We start from the raw sequence: 20,306 nt of genomic DNA, 5'->3' as shown, positions 1-20,306 counted from the left end.
CTTTACCCGCATCATCTTACTAATCTCCCCAACAACCCTCTGAAGGAGGTGGTGCGATTATCCTCATTTTTCAGAAGAGAAAAATGAAGTTGAGAGAGGTTAAGTGACTTGCTCAAGGTCACTCTGTTAGTGCAGGAGTGGGAGGTGGGATTCATATAAAGGTCCTTCCAATCCCCAAGCGGCAGAGGATGCAGAAGTGAGTCCCGGCTGGGGTGGGGGCGCAACCGAGCCGGCAGAACATCTCTAGGGAGAGAGTGGGTAGCTTCCCTGGCTCCACTCCAAGTTGGTGGTGCAATGCCCGGCCCCCGTAGCGGGCGCAGACTGGCTGCCGCCTCCGGGCCACGTGGTGCGCGCGGCGGGCGCGTCCAAGGAGCCCGCAGCGGCTCCTGGCTCAGAGCGGTCTGGGCTCGGAGAGCGGGCGGGAGCTGGGGGCCGGGCCGGTGCGAGCGGCGAGGCGGGCGGAGGGGGCGCGGAGATAGCCGGGCTGTCGGGGCGCAGCAGCCGGCGGCGTCGGGGCCGCGGCCTCGTCCCTTGGCGCGCCGCTCGCACCGGGTCTCTGCGCCCAGGGCGCACGGCGGGCAGGGACGCGGCGCCGGCCGCCTGGCCGCCATGGAACCGGCCCCCTCCCCCGACGCCGAGCTGCGGTCCTTGCTCCTCGCCAACGCGTCGGACGCCTTCCCCAGCGCGGGCGCCAATGCGTCGGGGCCGCCGGCAGCACGGAGCGCCTCGTCCCTCGCCCTGGCTATCGCCATCACCGCGCTCTACTCGGCAGTGTGCGCCGTGGGGCTGCTGGGCAACGTGCTCGTCATGTTCGGCATAGTGCGGTCAGTGCGCTGCGGGCTGGTGCGTCGGGCTATGCTCCGGGGTGGGGTGGGGACTACGGACCTGGGACCCTGACCTCAGACCCCGCACTCCCGGGGCCTCTGCACTTCCTGAAGGGGGCGCCCGGGCCTCAGCGGAAAGACCACTTCCATCTCGAGGGGGACGCTGGCGCGCGCGCGCGTGCGCGTGCGTGTGTGTGTGTGTGCGCTCCCGCGTTTAACTAATAACATTTGATCATCTGTTGGCATCCCCTATTTCTCTATCAATCTATGTGGGACAGTTTGGCGACAGTTGTGTGTCTGTCACAGTTTGTGAGTGCGTGATTTTGTTTGTGACAGTACAGATGTGTGTTTGGACCTCCAAAAACCTGGTAGGGGTGGGCAGAGATGCCGGAAGGGCCTCTGGGGAGACGGCAGTGTGTGGGCTGACTGCACAGATGAGGGCACAGGAGCGCTTGTGTGACCGCATCATGCGGAGGTGGCACTTACCAAGTCACACTCGGGGATCTTCTGCTGGGGTCCCAGTGTTGGTGTGTGTGCTTGTCTCACACTGTCAGTTTGTGATTCTCTCTGTAGGAGCACGTGACAGTGTGACTTGTTTCTTGTCAGACCCCTGAAACCCTCGGAGGAGGAGAGCATCCAGAGTGGCTTTGGACACTTGTGTTTGTGCACCTGTGTGTGCGTTTGTTAAGGGGTAGCCATGGTTCCTGGGTACAGTGGGCCAGCTAGTCGCTCTCTGCTTCCTTCCCCAGTGGCCCTCTAGTCCATGGCTCTGGACGTGATTCAGAGAGACCTCAGATCCTCCTCACAAATGCTCCCTCTCACCTTCTCCTCCTCTCCTCTAACAGTCTTTTGTTTTATGGAAAAGACAAAAGTGATTTGTTTGGGCTGGAGTGGAGTTTGTACTTTCATCTGAGGAAGTGAAGTTCGCTTCTTGGTATCTATGTTCAGTGCGGGGACCTTCTCAGAGAGTCTAGAACATCATTGGCTTGTCCAAAAGGAGCCTTCCTGACCCAGCTCTGTCAGTGCAGACACTGGCAAAAAGAATTGAAAGGAAACGCCTATCCTTATAACAACAAAGATGCCCGAGTATTTACTGTTAGTTGGAAATGGGTCATCCACGGTGGTTGACCAAGAGTACAACCCTGAACATCTCTGGGCTCTGGTGTCACCAAGCCGGGCAGAAGGCACAGGGCAGATTGTGGATTCTGAGGTGGGAGATGTGAACTGTGGTCTTGGTGCAGTCACTGATGCCTATCACATTGGGGGCCCATTCCCCCTGCCCCACCATCTGCCCCATCTGCCTCAGTTTCCCTGTCTGAGGGATAGAGACCCAACCTCCTCAGTTGGGAGTATGAATTCCAGAGTCTGGGGTCTCTGCCGGGCAGGGTGCAGTATACAGGAGAGTTGCGTTGGTGTGTGGGTATTGAGGGAGCTTTGGCGTAGATGACTCCAGGGGAAACTTTGCTCCCCCAGGAAGAGTGGAGGGCACAAGAGCGTCCTGTGCTTTCAGTGACTCATCGCCAGCCACAGTGGGAAAATTCCCTCAAGCACAGGCAGGATTGATCTTTGCTTTGCATTTTTGTCGGTGATGCTCCCCACTTTACCTTCGGAAGTAGCGTGGCATGTAGACTTGGGTCAACCTGAGTGTTAATCCCAGCCACGAACTGGCTCTGTGACTTGGGTAAAACACTTAGTCTCTTTGAGCCTCAGTTTCTTCATCTATACAATGGGGGAATAATAGAAGCTTCCTCGACAGGGTTTTTGTGAGGTGTCACTGAGCGAGCATATATAATGCAGCTGGCGTGGTGCCTGGACCCAATAAGTGAAAGCTGTGTGTACGATGCGGATGAGTAACTTTCCAGATTCTTCAGAATCCAGTGCCTACGACAGAGGAGAGTGAGGGGGCGCTTGTCCTAAGGTGGGCCTGGGAGTAGCTCTGATTCAGGGAGTCCCAGGTTCCTGGCGCTTGCGCTCTCTAGGGGGGCTCTAAGTGCTCTGATCTGGGGAAAGCTGAGTGTCAGTGTGTTCGGTTCCATCTCCGGTCTCTTTCCTGGGGCCTCTGGCTGGTGGGCTGATGAGCACGGCTCCCGCACTACCACTGAGCCAGGGGAGGGCCTCTCACTTCTGAGGGTCCACTCAGGGCAGGCCCTGGGCTCTGCCTGCTAGGGTACTCCAACCAAGCTTCCCAAAATCACATTGTCAAATGCATCTTGGAAGCAGCAGAGCTGGCCCCTCAGGTCCCTGTGTTGCTAAGACATTTCCTGGGCCAACCATCTATGTGATCACTGTATCTCTGGGCCCGACTGATTTAATACTTACCTACAACCCTGTGGGATAGGCATTGGCATCCCCTTCATTGTCACCTCCATTCTACAGGTGAGGAATCTGCAGTTCAGAGGGAGGCAAGGTGGCCTGTCCCCCTGAGGTCCCACAGCTGGCTCCAGACCCAGAGTAGAACCCTGGTCTTGTCCAGAACTTTTTCCAGAGCTGCCTGGGATAGGGGACAAAGAATTGCATGGAAGGCGGGGGCAGGATCCTGTCCCTCCTCTTGTCCTAGGATTCTCAGAGAATGATGGAGACAAAAGGACGATGAGCCTACACATTATTCAGCACACGTATTTTAGGCTGCCATCCTTGGGGAGGGGAATGACGGGCCCCTGCACTTAGTCCTTCCCCACTGAAAGGGAGGCTAGGGACAGGGCAGCTGCCTGGGGCTTGGCTTCCGCTGGCAAAGTCCCAAGAGCAGTGCAGGGAGGGGAGCCAGGATGGAGAAAAGCCTCTGGTTTATCTGTGGTTCCCTGACACCCCATGCAGAGCTCAGCCCCACCAGTAAGTTACTCAGTTGACTGGTTGAATGAATGAGTGATTGAATGAATGAATTCTGCCTGTCAGTCCTGAGCTGAACCTATCTGGGGAGCAGGGGAAGGTTTGCAAAGGAAGATCCAGAGGACCATTGAGGCAGAAAAGCAGGAGATGTAGTGGCGGAGCCGGCGCTCTGAAGTCAGATGCATCAACGGGCAAATCCTGATTCAAAGCCACTTACTTGCTGTGTATTTGGACTAGCGACTTCACCTTTCGGAAGTTCATTTCTTCACCCGTAAAGTGGAAGTAACAGCAATGCATCTGGGCTTGTGGCGAGGATTAAATAACACGTTGTGTCTGAGCCTTTTAAGCCCTTTGAGAACAGGGAGGGTCTCTATGTGAAGGAACGAAAAGAATTAACTCATTCAAGAAAAATCCTACGGATGCGCTCTGCTAGATGCTGAGATGATGGTGGGGAAGAAAATCCCCCGTCCCTGCCCTCAGGGAGCTCAGGTCTGGGAGAAATAGACATTCATCAGCCAGCCAGCCAATGGATTTAAGTCTGTAGCCGTGGTGAGGGCCGTGGAAGAGTATGAGGGAGCTGTGGGAGCCCCCGAAGCGGGGAGGGTCTCACCTGGTCTGGAAGTTCAGGGAAGGCCTCTGAGGAGCTGAAGGATGAGGAGGGGGTAACTAAGTAAAAAGGTGAGGGAAGAGCCTGTGACGGGAAGCCTGACATGGATGAGGGGCTGAACAAACAGAGCACGGGTATCTCAGAATCCCAGAGCACAAAGCACTCTCCGTTCCCTCCTCCCCCCCGCGACTCTGACCCTCTCCTTGGTCCACGGACCCGCCTGAGAAGCCCACTCATCCTTCTGGATACATGAGAGGGGCCTCTGGAAATTGCACTCTGAGCAAACAGCCTGTGGTGCCTGAGCGTTCCATGAAGTGTGAGCAGGAGTTCTGGGGATGTGTGGTCCCCAGGCAGACACTCCCTACCCCTGCAGGCTGAGTTCAGCAGGGGTGCTGACTTGTTGGGTCTTTAGAGCAGACACCCAACAACCCCTCCTTCTGGGTGCAGTCGTACCCTGAGCAGCGCTGGCATCTCAGAGTCCCCATTGGCGGCCCTCTAGGCAGGGTGGAGTGTGAAGGGCTTAAGGACCCCCACATCTCTGATGGGTGACCCCATCTTCCCTCTATGTGGCTCAGGGCTTCCCAGTTTGCTTGTCCTGAATCCAGTAGGAGATTGGAGTCAATGCTTCTCCACCTGGTCTCTTGTCCACCTGCCCTGTCCCCGGCCTCCACCTCTCCCTGACCCTGGTTTCGGCAGGTTTGCACCTTGCTGTGTCTCTCACCACCCCCATCAGCCCCGCCGGGCCTCTCTGCCTCTTACCAGCCTGGCCTGCCTCTTCATGACTGTTTCAGACTGTGCGTTTCTCTGCCCCTTGAGCTCTTCCTGGGCTGGCGTCTCTTCTGACTCTTGTATCAAATGTCAGCTCTGCCACCTGCTAAGATCCTTAGCAGGGTGGATGGCCACTCTGCACCGCAGTTTCTCTATTTATAAAATGTGGATCGCAGCACCTGCCTCAGAGACACCTTCATCTTAAAGATGACAAGATGACGTTGGTAGAGCGTCGTGTGTTCCCTCCCGGCCCAGGTGACTGCAGCACAGAGCAGGGAGGGGAGGTTGGGCCTGGCAGCCTAGTGTGGGGCAGGGCCGTGACAGGTGAGTAAGGGTTCTGGGTGTCCCCTCTGTCTACTACCGAGGTGCCAGGGGTTGCTGGGACAAGTGCTCAGGGTGAGAGCTCTGAGTCCCCGTCCTGCTCTTGGGGACGCAGCGTGAAGCCCTTGCCTTCTTGTCTCCCTCCCCTCTCTTGTCCTGATTGGAGTCTGCGGACGCAGGGCTCCTGGGCCAGGAGAGATCCCAGTGAGGTGACACAGTGCAGTGGTGAAGGTTCATGGCTGGGGGTCAGGTCATGCTGGTCTCCATCCCCGCTCGACCATGTCCCAGTGTTGTGGCTTTGGGCAAACAGCTTAACTCCCCTGAGCCCCATTTCTGCATTTGCAAAATTGGGGTGATCAGGATACATTATTGGGAGCATTAAGTGAGATCATGAATGTGAAGGTCATAGCACAGCACCTGGCACATAGTAGACCTTCAGTATGTGTCAAATGCCGAGATTAACAGGCACCCCTGCAGCTGCTCCAGGCAGGCAGAGCTGGTGGCTATGAGACCTGATCGTCTACACTTTCCACCTTGGGTCCTTTCCTGTTTCCTGCATCGTCTGCATGTTTACTCATTCAACAAGCCTGTGCTGATGCTGACCCGTGGCAGGCCCGTCCAACCTCAGCTCCCACTGACCAGACTCTCAGCTTAGGCCTCAGCATGGCCTCTGGTTTCTGAGGTACCCCCAGGACCCCCTAGTTAGTTACAGCTCCAGGGACAATTGCAGCTTCCTGGAGCTGAGGGAGGTCAGGGGGGCACCTGACCCAGCCAGAGCAGGTGTCTGTGCTGAGTCGTGAAGGGGGAGCAGTAGTTGGCTCCACGGAGAGGGGGGTAGAACATTCCAGGCAGAGGGAACAGCACAAGCAAAGAAAGCTTCAGCAGATGATCGCATGGCAGAGCTGCAGAGGGCAGGGAGGTTCACCGTGGCAGAATGGAGAGAGCCAGGGGCTGGGCTGGCTGTGAGGCTGCAGAGGCCATAAGGACCAAAGCAGGGAAGGCCTTGCAGACAGGTGTCCTCCTCACCGTGGTCGTCAGCAGTGCCTGCTGTGTGTTGAGCTGCGGCCAGGCCCTGGGGCCAGTGATGCACCCACCGACCTTCCAGAATTCCTGGGGGAGGGTGCAAATATTAGAGGAACTCCATGGACCAGCCCCAGGGAATTGGAGGGAGTCATTCTGGTGAGGGGGGGTGGGGAGGGAGGACGGAGGAGGGGCCTGGAGTCCGGCCCAGCGTGGCTGTGTTAGGGGCCAGAGGCCGTGCTGTGGCTCGAGTTGTGCTAGACAGGTTCTTGGGGCCCATGGTAAGGCAGCCATGCTGGGAAATGAAGGAGCTTTTGGTCACAGGCCATGGGGAAGAGGACTTTGGAGCAGTCTGTGCAGAATGGAGTTCAAGAGGATAAATTTGCTGTGGGTGGGCTTGGGGTGGATTGGAAGGGGTCAGCTCAGGGTGATGGAAGAGAGCTGGGCGACCTGGGCCAGGCCCCAGAAACCCTGGCCTTGGTTGTTCCTTTCTAAGCCGGAGCGCTGTGGGACCTGCAGAAGGCAGGAGGCTGGGCCAGATGAGCTCTGGCGAGGCGAGTGGGGAGGGCAGCAGCCCTGGATGGTGTCCCAGAGCCTCCTGGCCCTGCCCCAGGGCCTAGCTTCCCAGGTCTTGGGTTCATTCCCTGGGGAACATGTGTGACTCACAGACACACCGGGGAGAATCTGGAGGAGTCAGTCCCGCGCTCCTGCCACTTGCCAGAGGCTCCTCCAAGCTGCATGACAGGCCTGCGAGGGTATGAGAGATGAGGGCGGGAAGGCTCCGAGGGAGCCTCTCACAGCCAGAAGGAGGCACGCCCAGGTCTTTCTGACTCCCAAACCCCTCCACGTCCACTCTGCCACTGCCATCCATGGGACACATGGGGAATGGAGGCGAGAGCTGGGGCTGTCTAGTTAGAGGAGGGAGGACCAGGGCTGGGGAGGAGGGCAGATTGCTGTCTGCAAACCTCTGAGGCCTCTGTGTGGGGTGACAGCACTTGGGAGTCTGGACGTCATAGCCAGACTGACCTGGGATCACATTTACTAAGAGAGTGAGCTTGGGAGATACATACATAACCTCTCTGAGCCTCAGTTTTCTCATCTGTGAAATGGGAGTAGCAATAGACCCTCATAGGGTGGTTATGAGAAGTTCATGAGAAGTTCATGAAGTTCATGTGAAGGACTTCAGCACAGAGCCAGGAACTTGGTAAATATTCTATAAACATTTTCTATTATTATGTCTGTTTAGAAGAGGAGTGAGACTTGCTTCTCACTCATTTGATCGACATTTATCGAGCCCCAGAGGAGCTAGAATTATTGGGTGGATGCTACAGGGAAACTTTGTCAGCTCAATACTAGACATTTTTTTTTTTTACAATAAACACAGTATCATAAATCACCACAAGTAACACTGTAGTTATTTCAGAAAATACTGAGACGATTAGGCAGTGACAAACATTACCCATAATCCTACCATAAAGAGAAAAGCTTTGTCGTTTTGGTGTATTTCCTTCCCATCTCTTTCTGTGTCTCTCGCTCTGTGTTTGTTTGTATGTGTGTGTGTGTGTGTGTGTGTGTGTTTTAATGACATCTATATCATACTACATTGAAATAATGATCACATCATATATAATATTTTGTAAGCTGCCTTTTCACATACCATTATGAGTGTATTCTCATGTTATCAAACATTCTTTGAAGACATGATTTTTGACGGCTGCGTTGTAAGAACGTCTTCTATATGGGGGCACTTACATCGTTTCTCATATCATGCCAGTCTAAATAATGTGTCTGTGAACGTTCTTGAACCCATATGTTTGTGCACATCTCATATTATTTCTAGAAGAAAGTTTCTAACAGTCAGAGCTCTTCAGGAAGGTATGGGCTGCTGTGTAATATAGGGAGTTTCCTGTCCCTGAAGCTATGCAAGAGGGCACTGGCAAACCACTGTGTGGAGGTTTGGCGATGGAGATTTGGGTGGAGAAAGGTAGACATACGTAATTTCAGGCTCCTTTCCCCACAGCTGAGACTGGAGGAAGAATGCTTCTCAGATTCTGTGATCTCAGATTTCCCTTCTCCCCTTCCTGGCGGATGATGCCTGAACTTTAGAGGACGGGGGCTGTGCAAGGGCAAGGCATGATTTCATTAACCTCAGAGTCCTGGGACCTCGAAATCTAATTGGCTACCCAGACATCATAACATGCACAGGAAGAGGGATAATCGTGGCGTAGAGCAGAAAGCCCGGCTTAAATTAGCAATTTATCATCTTGCAGGCTGCAGAGGCTCCAGTACCATCTGGGCGGCATTGGGTGGGGTGGGGTGTCTGCGTTGTGTTCTATTGATTTAGAGCTCCCAGTTCAGCTGCAGAAATCAGCAGCTTTGTCTCTGGCCGGGGTGGGTGTGTGCAGCAAGAATTTTTTCTTCTGTAGCTTCCCAAGTCTTTCTTGATAAGTGGAAGGAACTCAAACTTCAGAGTCCTGTGAGGTCAAAGAGTCCCATTCAATAAACATGACACAGGGAGAGGTAGAAATGGCCTCACTCCCCTCCCCTGCCAAAGTAACCTTTTCACTAGGGCGTAGAATTTTGAATCACGGATGATTATTCTCTTTATTGCACATTTATTTTGTGCCAGGCACTCTGCTTAGAGACGTATGTATATTATCCTATTTAATCCTCACACACCTCTACTAGGTGAGTGCAGTTGCCCCCATTTTCTAGATGAGGAAACTCGAGGCTCAGAGAATGTTTGATATAACATGCTCAAAGTCCTGGAGTCGGATTGAAGTCAGGTTGTTCTGATCGCAGAGCCTGCACTTTTTTTTTTTTAATTGAAGTATAGTCAATTTAAAATGTTGTGTTAATTTTTGCTGTCCAGCAAAGTGATTCAGTTATACATATATATACATTCTTTTTAATATTCTTTTCCATTATGGTTTATCTCAGGATATTGAATGTAGTTCCCGGTACTATACAGTAGGACCTTGTTGTTTATCCATTCTATATATAATAGTTTGCATCTGCTAATCCCAAACTCCCAATCCATCCCTCCCCCACCCCCTCCTCCTTGGCAACCACAAGTCTGTTCTTTATGTCTGTGAGTCTGTTCTTTTTTTTTGGCGCGGGGGTGGTATAGTTGTTTTACAATGTTGTGTTAGTTTCTACTGTACAGCAAAGTGGAGTTCCTGTGCTATACAGCATGTTCTTATTAGTTCTCTATTTTATACACATCAGTGTATACATGTCAATCCCAATCTCCCAGTTCATCCCACCCCCCCACCCCCACCCCCACTTTCCTCCCTTGGTATCCATATGTTTGTTCTTTATATCTGTGTCTCTATTTCTGCCTTGTAAACTGGTTCGTCTGTACCATTTTTCTAGATTCCACATGTATGCATTAATATACGATATTTGTTTTTCTCTTTCTGACTTCACTCTGTATGACAGTTTCTAGATGCATCCACGTCTCAACAAATGACCCAATTTTGTTCCTTTTTGTGGCTGAGTAATATTCCATTGTATATATGTACCACATCTTCTTTATCCATTCGTCTGTCGATGGGCATTTAGGTTGCTTCCTTGACCTGGCGATTGTAAATAGTGCTGCAGTGAACTTTGGGGTGCATGTGTCTTTTTGAATTATGGTTTTCTCTGGGGAAATGCCCAGTAGTGGGATTGCTGGGTCATATGGTAATTCTATTTTTAGTTTTTTAAGGAACCTGCATACTGTTCTCCATAGTGGCTATATCAATTTACATTCCTACCAACAGTGCAAGAGGGTTCCCTTTTCTCCACCCCCTCTCCAGCATTTATTGTTTGTAGATCTTCTGATGATGCCCATTCTAACTGGTGTGAGGTGATACCTCATTGTAGTTTTGATTTGCATTTCTCTAATAATTAGTGATGTTGAGCAGCTTTTCATGTGCTTCTTGGCCATCTGTATGTCTTCTTTGGAGAAATGTCTATTTAGGTCTTCTGCCCATCTTTTGATTAGGTTGTTTTGTTTTTTTTTAATATTGAGCTGCATGAGCTGTTTATATATTTTGGAGATTAATCCTTTGTCCTTTGATTCATTTGCAGATATTTTCTCCCATTCTGAGGGTTGTCTTTTCATCTTGTTTATGGTTTCCTTTGCTGTGCAAAAGCTTTTAAGTTTCCTTAGGTCCCATTTGTTTATTTGTGTTTTTATTTCCATTACTCTAGGAGGTGGATCAAAAAAGATCTTGCTGTGGTTTATGTCAAAGAGTCCTCTTCCTATGTTTTCCTCTAAGTGTTTTATAGTGTTTGGTCTTACATTTAGGTCTTTAATCTATTTTGAGTTTATTTTTGTGTATTGTGTTAGGGACTGTTCTAATTTCATTCTTTTACATGTAGCTGTCCAGTTTTCTCAGTGCCACTTATTGAAGAGACTCTTTTCTCCATTGTATATACTTGCCTCCTTTGTCATAGATTGGTTGACCATAGGTGCATGATCCATTCATCTGTCGATGGATGTTTAGGTTGTTTCTGGGCTTTCTATCCTGTTCCATTGATCTATATTTCTGTTTTTGTGCCAGTACCATACTGTCTTGATTACTGTAGCTTTGTAGTATAGTCTGAAGTTAGGGAGTCTGATTCCTCCAGCTCCGTTTTTTTTTCTCAAGATTGTTTTGGCTATTTGGGGTCTTTTGTGTCTCCATACAAATTTTAAGATTTTTTGTTCTAGTTTTGTAAAAAATGCCATGGTAATTTGATAGGGAGTGTATTAAATCTGTAGATTGCTTTGGGTAGTATAGTCATTTTCACAATATTGATTCTTCCAATCCATGAACATGGTATATCTCTCCATCTGTTTGTGTCATCTTTGATTTCTTTTGTCAGTGTCTTTTTTTTTTTTTTCTTTTTTTTGCGGTACGCGGGCCTCTCACTGTTGTGGCCTCTCCCATTGTGGAGCACAGGCTCCGGACGCGCAGGCTCAGTGGCCATGGCTCACGGGCCCAGCCGCTCTGCGGCATGTGGGATCTTCCTGGACCAGGGCACGAACCCATGTCCCCTGCATTGGCAGGCGGACTCTCAACCACTGCGCCACCAGGGAAGCCCTTATCAGTGTCTTATAGTTTTCTGAGTACGGGTCTTCTACCTCCTTAGGTAGGTTTATTCCTAGATATTTTATTCTTTTTGTTGCAGTGGTGAATGGGATTGTTTCTTTAATTTCTCTTTCTGATCTTTCATTGTTAGTGTATAGGAATGCAAGAGATTTCTGTGCATTAATTTTATATCCTGCAACTTTACCAAATTCATTGATTAGCTCTAGTAGTTTTCTGGTGGCATCTTCAGGATTTTCTATGTATAGTATCATGTGAGTCTGTTTCATAGATGGGTTCATTTGTGTCATATTTTATTTTTGTTTTTTTTTTGTGGTACGTGGGCCTCTCACTGTTGTGACCTCTCCCGTTGCGGAGCACAGGCTCCGGACATGCAGGCTCAGTGGCCATGGCTCATGGGCCCAGCCACTCCGTGGCATGTGGGATCTTCCCGGACCGGGGCATGAACCCGTGTCCCCTGCATCTGCAGGCGGACTCTCAACCACTGCGCCACCAGGGGAGCTCTGTGTCATATTTTAGATTCTACATATAAGTGATATCATATAGTATTTATCTTTCTCTCTCTGATTTACTTCACTTAGTATGATAATCTCTAGTTGCACCCATGTTTCTGCAAGTGGCATTATTTCATTCTTTTTTATGGCTGAGTAGTATTCCATTGTATTTATGTACTATGTCTTCTTTATCCATTCATCTGTCAATGGACGTTTAGGTTGTTTCTATGTCTTGGCTGGCTATTGTAAATAGTAGAGCTCGCACTTTTAACCATTGCCCTGACCTCTGCCATCTCGTATATCAAGTTTAGCCCCTCTGATTTACAAATGAGTAAACTGAGGCCTGGAGAAATTCTGTGTCTTTTGAGTCAGTGGCCAAGGCAGGACTGGAACTTGCCTTTCCTAACCCCTTGCCTTCTCTTGCATCTGTTTCCATGCTTGGGATTACCTGGGCTAAGGGAGAGCCAAAGGGTGGCTGGGAATAGGAGTAGCTGGGAGCATGAGACGTTAGTTCCTACACAAGGCAGTCCAGCTTGGGGGTCACTGACAACACCTAAGAGGCCCAACGAACCCAAGTTCCCTGGGGCAAGGCCAGCATCTAGTGAAGCAGCCATATCCTTCAGAGATTGGATTCCAATCCAGGTCTGCTTCTTGCTGGCTTTCCACCCTTAGGCCCACCTCACAGAGCCTGTTTTCTTATCTGTGAAATAGGGATGATAGAAAAACACCTACATTGCAGGTAAACATACATTCAGCAACTCTTCCTAAGTATCAGGCAGAGTTCTAGGTGCTAGGTATGCAACAATGATCAAGACACAGTCCCTGTCCTCATGGAGCTGACATTCTAGTGGGGAAAAGATAGACAATAAAGAAATAGATGTAAGGCCTATAGGCAATGAAGTCAACTGAAACAGGCATGGTGACAGAGTGGCGGGGCTGCAGATGTAGATGGGGAGGTTGGGGAGGAGGACACAATTGAGCAGAGGTCAGTTGCTAGGAGGAAGTGTTTTAGCAGGGGGAACAGTGAGGGCAAAAGTTAAGGGAGATGATGTATGGCCTTAGCACAGGGCCTGGCCCATAACAGGAAATTGTTGGTGATAATGATGCCTTTTGGCTGGTTGCCTAGGACTTGGGAACAGGGGCAAGGATTAAGCCAAGGGAAAGAAACTGCTTCTGCCGGCCAGGCCAGATGCCCCTGCAGGACAGATGGAGGTAATTTGTTTCCCTTGGTTACAAAAACTCATCTTCCTGAAGTGCTAGGAAATGCCCCACATCTAGTGATTTTCCATTCCTCCCAGTGAAGAGGGAGCAGAGCCCACACGTGGTCAGAGGGCTGTCCTGCTGGGAGGGGCAGGTGGCCACAAGACGCTTCCTCCACAGGCTCAGGCCTGGTCATCCCAGGTACGAGAGAGGTCAACAGCAAAGAATGGCATATTGACTTGTCGGACTTAACACCAAAAATAGCACTGCTGACGTTTCTTGAGGGCTGACAAGGTGGGCAGCTCTGTGCCCAGCGCCTCACATAAATGATCTCATTGAATTCTCCCAATTCTTTGAGCTTGGTACCATGTTTCTCTCCATTTGACAGATGAGGCCACTGAGGCTCAGAGGTGATAATTCACTTGCTGAGGGCAGAATCAGCCTTGGGTAAATGGCAGAATCAGCCTTGAACTGAGGCGCCTTGATTCCCGGAGCCCACTCATGCAGTGTCCAAGAAGGAACGTCCATGAAGAAGGTCAAACTCATGATACCCTCTGATCCCAAATGTGGAAAAATGACTTTGTCACACACGCAGGGATTGGGAGAGGCCATGGAGCAGGACTGATTTATCGTTATTAAAATACTGACTTATTGGGCTTCCCTGGTGGCGCAGTGGTTGAGAGTCCGCCTGCCGAGGCAGAGGACATGGGTTCGTGCCCCAGTCCGGGAAGATCCCACATGCCGCGGAGCAGCTGGGCCCGTGAGCCACGGCCGCTGAGCCTGTGCTCCGCAGCGGGAGAGGCCACAACAGTGAGAGGCCCGCGTACTGCAAAAAAAAAAATAAATAAATAAAATAAAATACTGAATTATTAATTAATAGAACAAAAGTGAAACTCTATTGTGTGTCAGGCAGAAGGAAGTATAAGTGATGCCCAGCATGGCCAAAGGCCTAGAGGTGGGAAGCCTGGGCTTTTCAGAACACATGACTTTAGACCGTGGTTCTGTCCACCCTGCGCTTCTTCTCTTTGGGCTATAGGTTTCTTCTGTGAACGAAATGGGAATGTATTGATACCCACTTTTCCCGGTGGGTGTGAGTCAAAGGAGAGAATGTGTGTGAAGCGGTCTGCATGGGGCCTGCCTTGCCCATTGTCCTCAAGGAGTGGCCCTGGTGGGTGAGGCGTGGGGCGGGGTGGGAGGGTACAGATTAGGCAAACTGTAGCATCCATATGAGGCCACTAAGAATGCAAAACTTGAGGGCAATTTTTTACATGGAATTATGGGATTGGAACATTTACTTGGCAATGGTAAGTACTCAAAGTAATTAAGAATTCACCCATTACAACTGTGGCAAAAATGAGTGTGCGTTTTTTTCTTTTTTTTAATACATTTATTTATTTATGTATTTATTTTTGGCTGCATTGGGTCTTCGTTGCTGTACGGGCTTTCTCTAGTTGAGGAGAGCAGGGGCTACTCTTCGTTGCGGTGTGAGGGCTTCTCATCGCGGTGGCTTCTCTTATTGCGGAGCACGGGCTCTAGGCACATGGGCTTCGGTAGGTTTTATTATTTTTTTTACCTTTTTTAAATATAAAAGTTTTATTGAGATATAATTCACATACCATACAATTCACCCATTTAAAGTATAGCAACAGAGTTGTGTAACCATCATCACAACCAATTTTAGTACATTTTCATCCCCTCAAAAAGAACCCCATAACCACAAATAGTCACTCCCTTACCACGCCCTGCCCCAGACCTGGGTAACCACCAATCTACTTTCTGTCTCTGTAGATTTGCCAAATCTGGACATTTACTATAAATGAAATCATACAATATGTTGGGCTTCAGTAGTTGTGGCACGTGGGCTCAGTAGCTGTGGCTCGCAGGCTCAGTAGCTGTGGCTCACAGGCTCTAGAGCACAGGCTCAGTAGTTGTGGTGCACGGGCTTAGTTGCTCCGTGGCATGTGGGATCTTCCCAAACCAGGGCTCGAACCTGTGTCCCTTGCACTGGCAGGCGGATTCTTAACCACTGTGCCACCAGGGAAGTCCCAAGCATCCGTTTTGGCCCTATTACCATGCTCCATACAGGAGACCGTCCGTGCAAAATCTCACTTAATCTTCACGACACTTCTGTGAGGTAGGAACCATCTGCCTACCTCAGATGAAGAAGCTGAGGCTCAGGGATATAAGACTTTTGCCCAAGGACCCCAAGGTTAGTAAGTGATTGCAGGGCCTGCCCTCTCCATTGGATCACGCTGCCTCTCATCACACTGGACCCCTGAAACAACCCAGCGTGGTGGCAGTTGTCATTGTCCTTTTCCGGGTGAGGAGATGGTGCGGCTTCCCGGCGCCATCCTTAGCCTAGAGCATGGCTTTCGGGTCTGTATCCGTCAAGGTCTTACCAGAAAAGAAAAAAGACCAGTAAGATATATTTTGAGGAACTGGCTGATGCGATTGTGGGGTCTGGCTAGGCAAGTCTGAAATTTGTAGGGTGGGCTGGCAGGCTGGCAACTCTCAGGCAGGAGGAATTTCTTCTTCTTCTGGGAAACCTCAGTTTTGCTCTTAAGGCAGACCCTCATTATCATGGATAATCTCCTTCAAGTCAACTGATTGCAGATGTTAATGACATCTACAACATCCCTTCACAGCAACACCTCGATTAGTGTTTGATTAAATAACTGGGTACTATAGCCCAGCCACTTTGACACATAAAATGAATTACCATCACAGGGTCAGACAGACCTGGGCTTGTGTCCTGGTCCTACAGCCTATAGGCTGTGTGACCTTGGGCAAGTTTATCTGCCTCTCTGAGCCTCAGAGTCCCCTTGTCTGCCAAATGCAGTGATAGTGCTTACTACCGTCATTTGTTGTGAGGATTAAGTGCAATGATGTAAATCAAGTACTTTCATCCAGTGCCTGTCATATAGGAAGAGGGGAGATGCACACAAACATTGATGGTCTTGAAATGGATGTTTTCTAGTTGTAGTGTAATTGCTTGTTCCTGTGTTTGACTTCCATTTTAGACTGGTGGCTCCTGGAGGGCAGGAACTGTATCCCCTTCATCTTCTTTCCTGTTTCCTAGCCCAGTCCCTGACTCTAAGGAGGCATCACTGAGTGTTTCTTAAATATCTAGTTGGCACTTGTTAATGAAATTCCCTCTGTGGGGTTCTTGGGATCTATAATAAACATCCCCCAACTACAAGAGGGAAAGCAGACATGTAGGAACCTCAGGCCTCTGTTTCCTCTAGAGAAACCCCTTACTTTTCGGCTTAGTAAGTCTTTCCTCCAGGGAGCCTTCTTTGATGCCTCCTCTGTGTCCCCACAGTGTCCTATGTGTCCCCCATCAGAGACCATACACTTTTCAAACCGCTGATCGCTCCTTTCTCTCTCTCTCCCCCCGAATGAGGGGGTGTGGGGTGGAGCGAGCATCCTTTGTTTGTAGCTGGACCCCCAGCCTAGGGTCTGACACTCATGCAGCATGTCAGTACATGTTTGTAGGAGGGACATGTCCTATTTCCAGAGACCCACGGGCCGACATGCCACACTTAAGGAAATCTGCTTTTCCAGGGCTTCTGTTGTGTCTGGCTGCCCCACGCCCTGGTCCAGCCGTCCTTATGCCGGAAGCAGAGCCAGGGTGATGGAGAAGAACTTCTCTTCCCTGCATCCCATGAGCATGTTGTGGTTCTTGAACTGAACCGAACAAGGTGTCTGCCCTGTTTATTGCTGAGCGCGCCCTGGTCGGCCTCCCCGCGCATGTGCGGCTCAGGAGCTCTGTATAGCCATGTTCCAGTCCTTAATCTTCTCTTGGTGACATACTCGCTGGGCCTCGTTATAATTAAGCACTTTCCTTCCTCAAGGTTTGCCAAAACTGAGATGGCTAATTCGTTTCTGGCCTCTCGCCACTCCCGTGGAATGGTGGGCAGGGTTGTAGCTCCCAGCGCTTGCTGCCCAGCCCTGCTTGTTTTGCCAGCCAGAAGGGCAGCCACCCTTTGTCTACACATAGAGGGAGCCCCAGCTGGACCCAGTTTTATTTAAACTGCTTATTCCCTAGCGTGGGCAGAGCCTTTGGGATCCCTGCTGTAGCTCTGCCTTGGTTTCCTCATTTGTAAAACAAAGGGGTTGAACTTGACAGACAGGGAGAAGATGGGGTAGAAGTCAGGACTCTGGGTTCTGGAGTCAACCCAGGCCTAACCTAGGCCCTGCCACTCCCAGCTGCGGGACTCTGGGTAAGTTACTTCATCCCTCTGAGCCTCAACATTGCTCACCTGTAAAATGGGGAGAATAATGCTTACCTCCTGTGATGGTTGTGTAGATTCAGTGGGATAGTGAACACCCATATGGCCCTTAGCAGGGCAGCTGGCGCATAGTAAATGCTCAGTAAATCAGCCATCTTTCCTTTCAGTGCCAGCAATCTGTATTCCTGATGAAAAAAGTTGTTATGTTGGGAGAGCTGTGGAGTGGAGCAATTTTAACAGACATTGCTTTTGTGTTTTAGGCCATGGCTGGCAAGATGATTAACCCGTCTGTATCAGTTTCCTAGGGCTGTCATAACAAATTACCATAAACTAGGTGGTTTAAAACAACAGAAATGTTTTCTTTATCGTTCAGGAGGCTGAAGAAGTCAGAAATCAACAGGGCCATCTCCCTCTGAAGGCTCTGGGGAAGAATCCTTCCTCGCCAAGCTTCTGGTGGTTGCCGGCAATCCTTGGTATCCCTTGAACTTGCAGCTGTATCATTCCAATTTTTGCCTCTGTTTTCACATGGCCATGTCCCTCTGTGTGTGTCTCTGCATCATATTGGATTTAGGGCCCACCCTAATCTAGTATGACCACATCTTAATGAATTATATCCGCAAAGACCCTAATTCCAAATAAGGTCACGTTCTGAGGTTCTAAGTAGACATGAATTTTGAGGGCAACTGTTCAACCCAGTACGCTCTCCAAGGCTCACTTTCCTCCTCTGTATGAAGATGATAATAGTAGCAATTTCGTAAGGTTGTTGGAGTGATTGAATGAGATAATCTATGTAAATGTCATGGTAGGACACAATAGAATACATCAGGCCTGTGTAAGCACTGAGTCAGTGTAGCTGCTGTGATGGAGATGGTGGCAAAGATGATGACAGTAATGGGAACAGTTCCATCCATGGACCCACCCTACATTGGTTAATCACTGGACACAGGGACATAGAACGTAGGCCAGGGCCTTGTCAGGAATTCTGAAGCCTTGGATAGGAGCCCCTGTTTCTTTTTGGCCTCAGCCACCTTGAATCCTCATCTGAGACTTAGCTCCTGGGAGGGCAGCTTGTAGAAGTAGAAAGACCTTGGGCTCTCAGAAGTCAGGGAAACTGATAACCCTGTGTAACATTGCACAATTTTCTTTCCCTCTCCAGGCCTCAGTTTCCCTATCTGTAAAGTGGGAGAGGAGGTTGGAACTCAGTGTTAGATCAGAGCCTCTTCTAGTATTGAAGTTCCAGCACAGGACTCTGTGTCCCACCCCAATGGTAGTAGGTTACCAAGGGCCAGGAAAGGAGTCAGGAGCCTGGGACCGCAGGGCAGCTCATCAGGTGTCATTCTGGGCCCATTTTCCTCATCTGGACAAGAAGAGAAGCCACTATGATATGAGTGTGCCAGGCAGTGTGCTAGGGACATTGTAGGCATGAACTCATTCCACACTCACCACACCCTCAAGCAGTAGGATGCTTATACCCACTTCACAGAGGAGCATACTGAGGCTCAGAGAAGTTAGAACTCACCCAAGGTCATACAGTGAGAGGTAGAGCTGGGGCTTAAATCTAAGTGTGTCTTGTGCCAAAGTCCGTGCTTCTCCTTGGCTGCGCTTTTACTGTATCAGTTTCCTAGAGCTGCTGTAACACATTAGCGGGACTTAATGGCTTAAGACAACAGAAGTTTACCCTCTTACAGTTCTGGAGGCCAGAAGTCCAAATAGTGTATTCAGGGCTGCACTCCCTCTGAAGGCCCTTGGGGCAAATCCTTCCTTTCCTCTTCAGCTTCTGGTGGTGCCAGCAGTCCTTGGCTTGTGACGGCATCGCTCTTATCTCTAATCTCTGCTTCCATCTTCACATGGCCGTCTCTTCTCCCTGTGTGCTGTGTGTCTCTTACAAAGACACTTGTCATTAGAGTTAGGGCCCACCCATATAATCCAGGGTGGTCTCGAGATCCTTAACTTAATTACATATGTAAAGATCCTTTTTCCAAATAAGACCACGTTCACAGGTTCTGGGGGTTGGGGCGTGGACTTGTCTTTTAGGGGCCACCATTCAACCCACTACAGTTATTAAAGCCTTGGTGGTGACAGTATCTGCTGGAGGTGCAGGGAGCGGGGAATTTCTGGAACGGCTTAGAAGTAGAAAAGAGAGGGATACTTCCCTGGTGGTCCAGTGGTTAAGACTCTGTGCTTCCACTGCAGGGGGTGCCAGTTTGATCCCTGGTCAGAGAACTAAGATCCTGCTTGCCGCTTGGTGCAAATAAAAAAAAATGTAGGAGAGGAACAAAGTTGTGAGCTAAGGAGGCCAGTCTGGGGACCATGAGTGACAGGGGGTGTGGCTTAAGCTGGTGTTCCACCAGCAGTGATGTCAGTGAGGTAATAAATACACACAAACCACACCTGAAAAAAAGAAAAAGAAAAGAAAAACAAGTAAAAAAAGAAAAAAAAAAGAACCCTCCCCGCCCCCCACCCCCCACCCCATGCCACATCTGGGTATGGTGAATACAGCCAGCCATGGGGCGGAAACCTGAAGACTTGTCCACAGAGCCCACCCTTCCTATTGTGACATGTGTCTACATTAATGACTTTGAGGTTATAGATCCCACAGAAAATGGATTTGGCCTTCCTTACTTGCCTGGAGAGATGGGACAAGGCCTGGCCTGAGTGCCTGTGATGTGATTTACCTGCATCATCTTGGGCCCTCCCTTAACCTAGATGGTGGTATCATCTGTTTTTTTTTTTTAATAAATTTATTTATTTAATTTTTGGCTGTGTTGGGTTTTTGTTGTTGTGCACAGGCTTTCTCTAGTTGTGGCGAGTGGGGGCTGCTCTTCGTTAAGATGCACGGCTTCTCACTGCAGTGGCTTCTCTTGTTGCGGAGCACAGGCTCTAGGCGCGTGGGCTTCGACAGTTGTGGCGCACGGGCTTCAGTAGTTGTGGCACGT

General features: G+C 49.9%; 1 protein-coding gene across 1 annotated transcript in view; it reads left to right on the top strand.

The window, feature by feature from the left end:
• Positions 1 to 609: 609 nt before the first annotated feature.
• Positions 610 to 20,306, top strand: part of OPRD1 (opioid receptor delta 1) — a gene marked incomplete at both ends in the record, with an annotated part of 36,369 nt that continues 16,672 nt past the window's right edge. The window contains one exon of the mRNA XM_082864174.1: positions 610 to 824. Within this exon, the coding sequence (XP_082720300.1) occupies positions 610 to 824 (215 nt within the window). The remainder of the gene's footprint in view (positions 825 to 20,306) is intronic.

The sequence above is a fragment of the Leucopleurus acutus genome, assembly GCF_964270905.1.
Source record: "Leucopleurus acutus genome assembly, chromosome: 2".
Lineage (NCBI taxonomy): Eukaryota > Metazoa > Chordata > Mammalia > Artiodactyla > Delphinidae > Leucopleurus > Leucopleurus acutus.
Note: the sequence above shows the minus strand (reverse complement) of the source record. Positions and strands in the feature narration are given on the sequence as shown.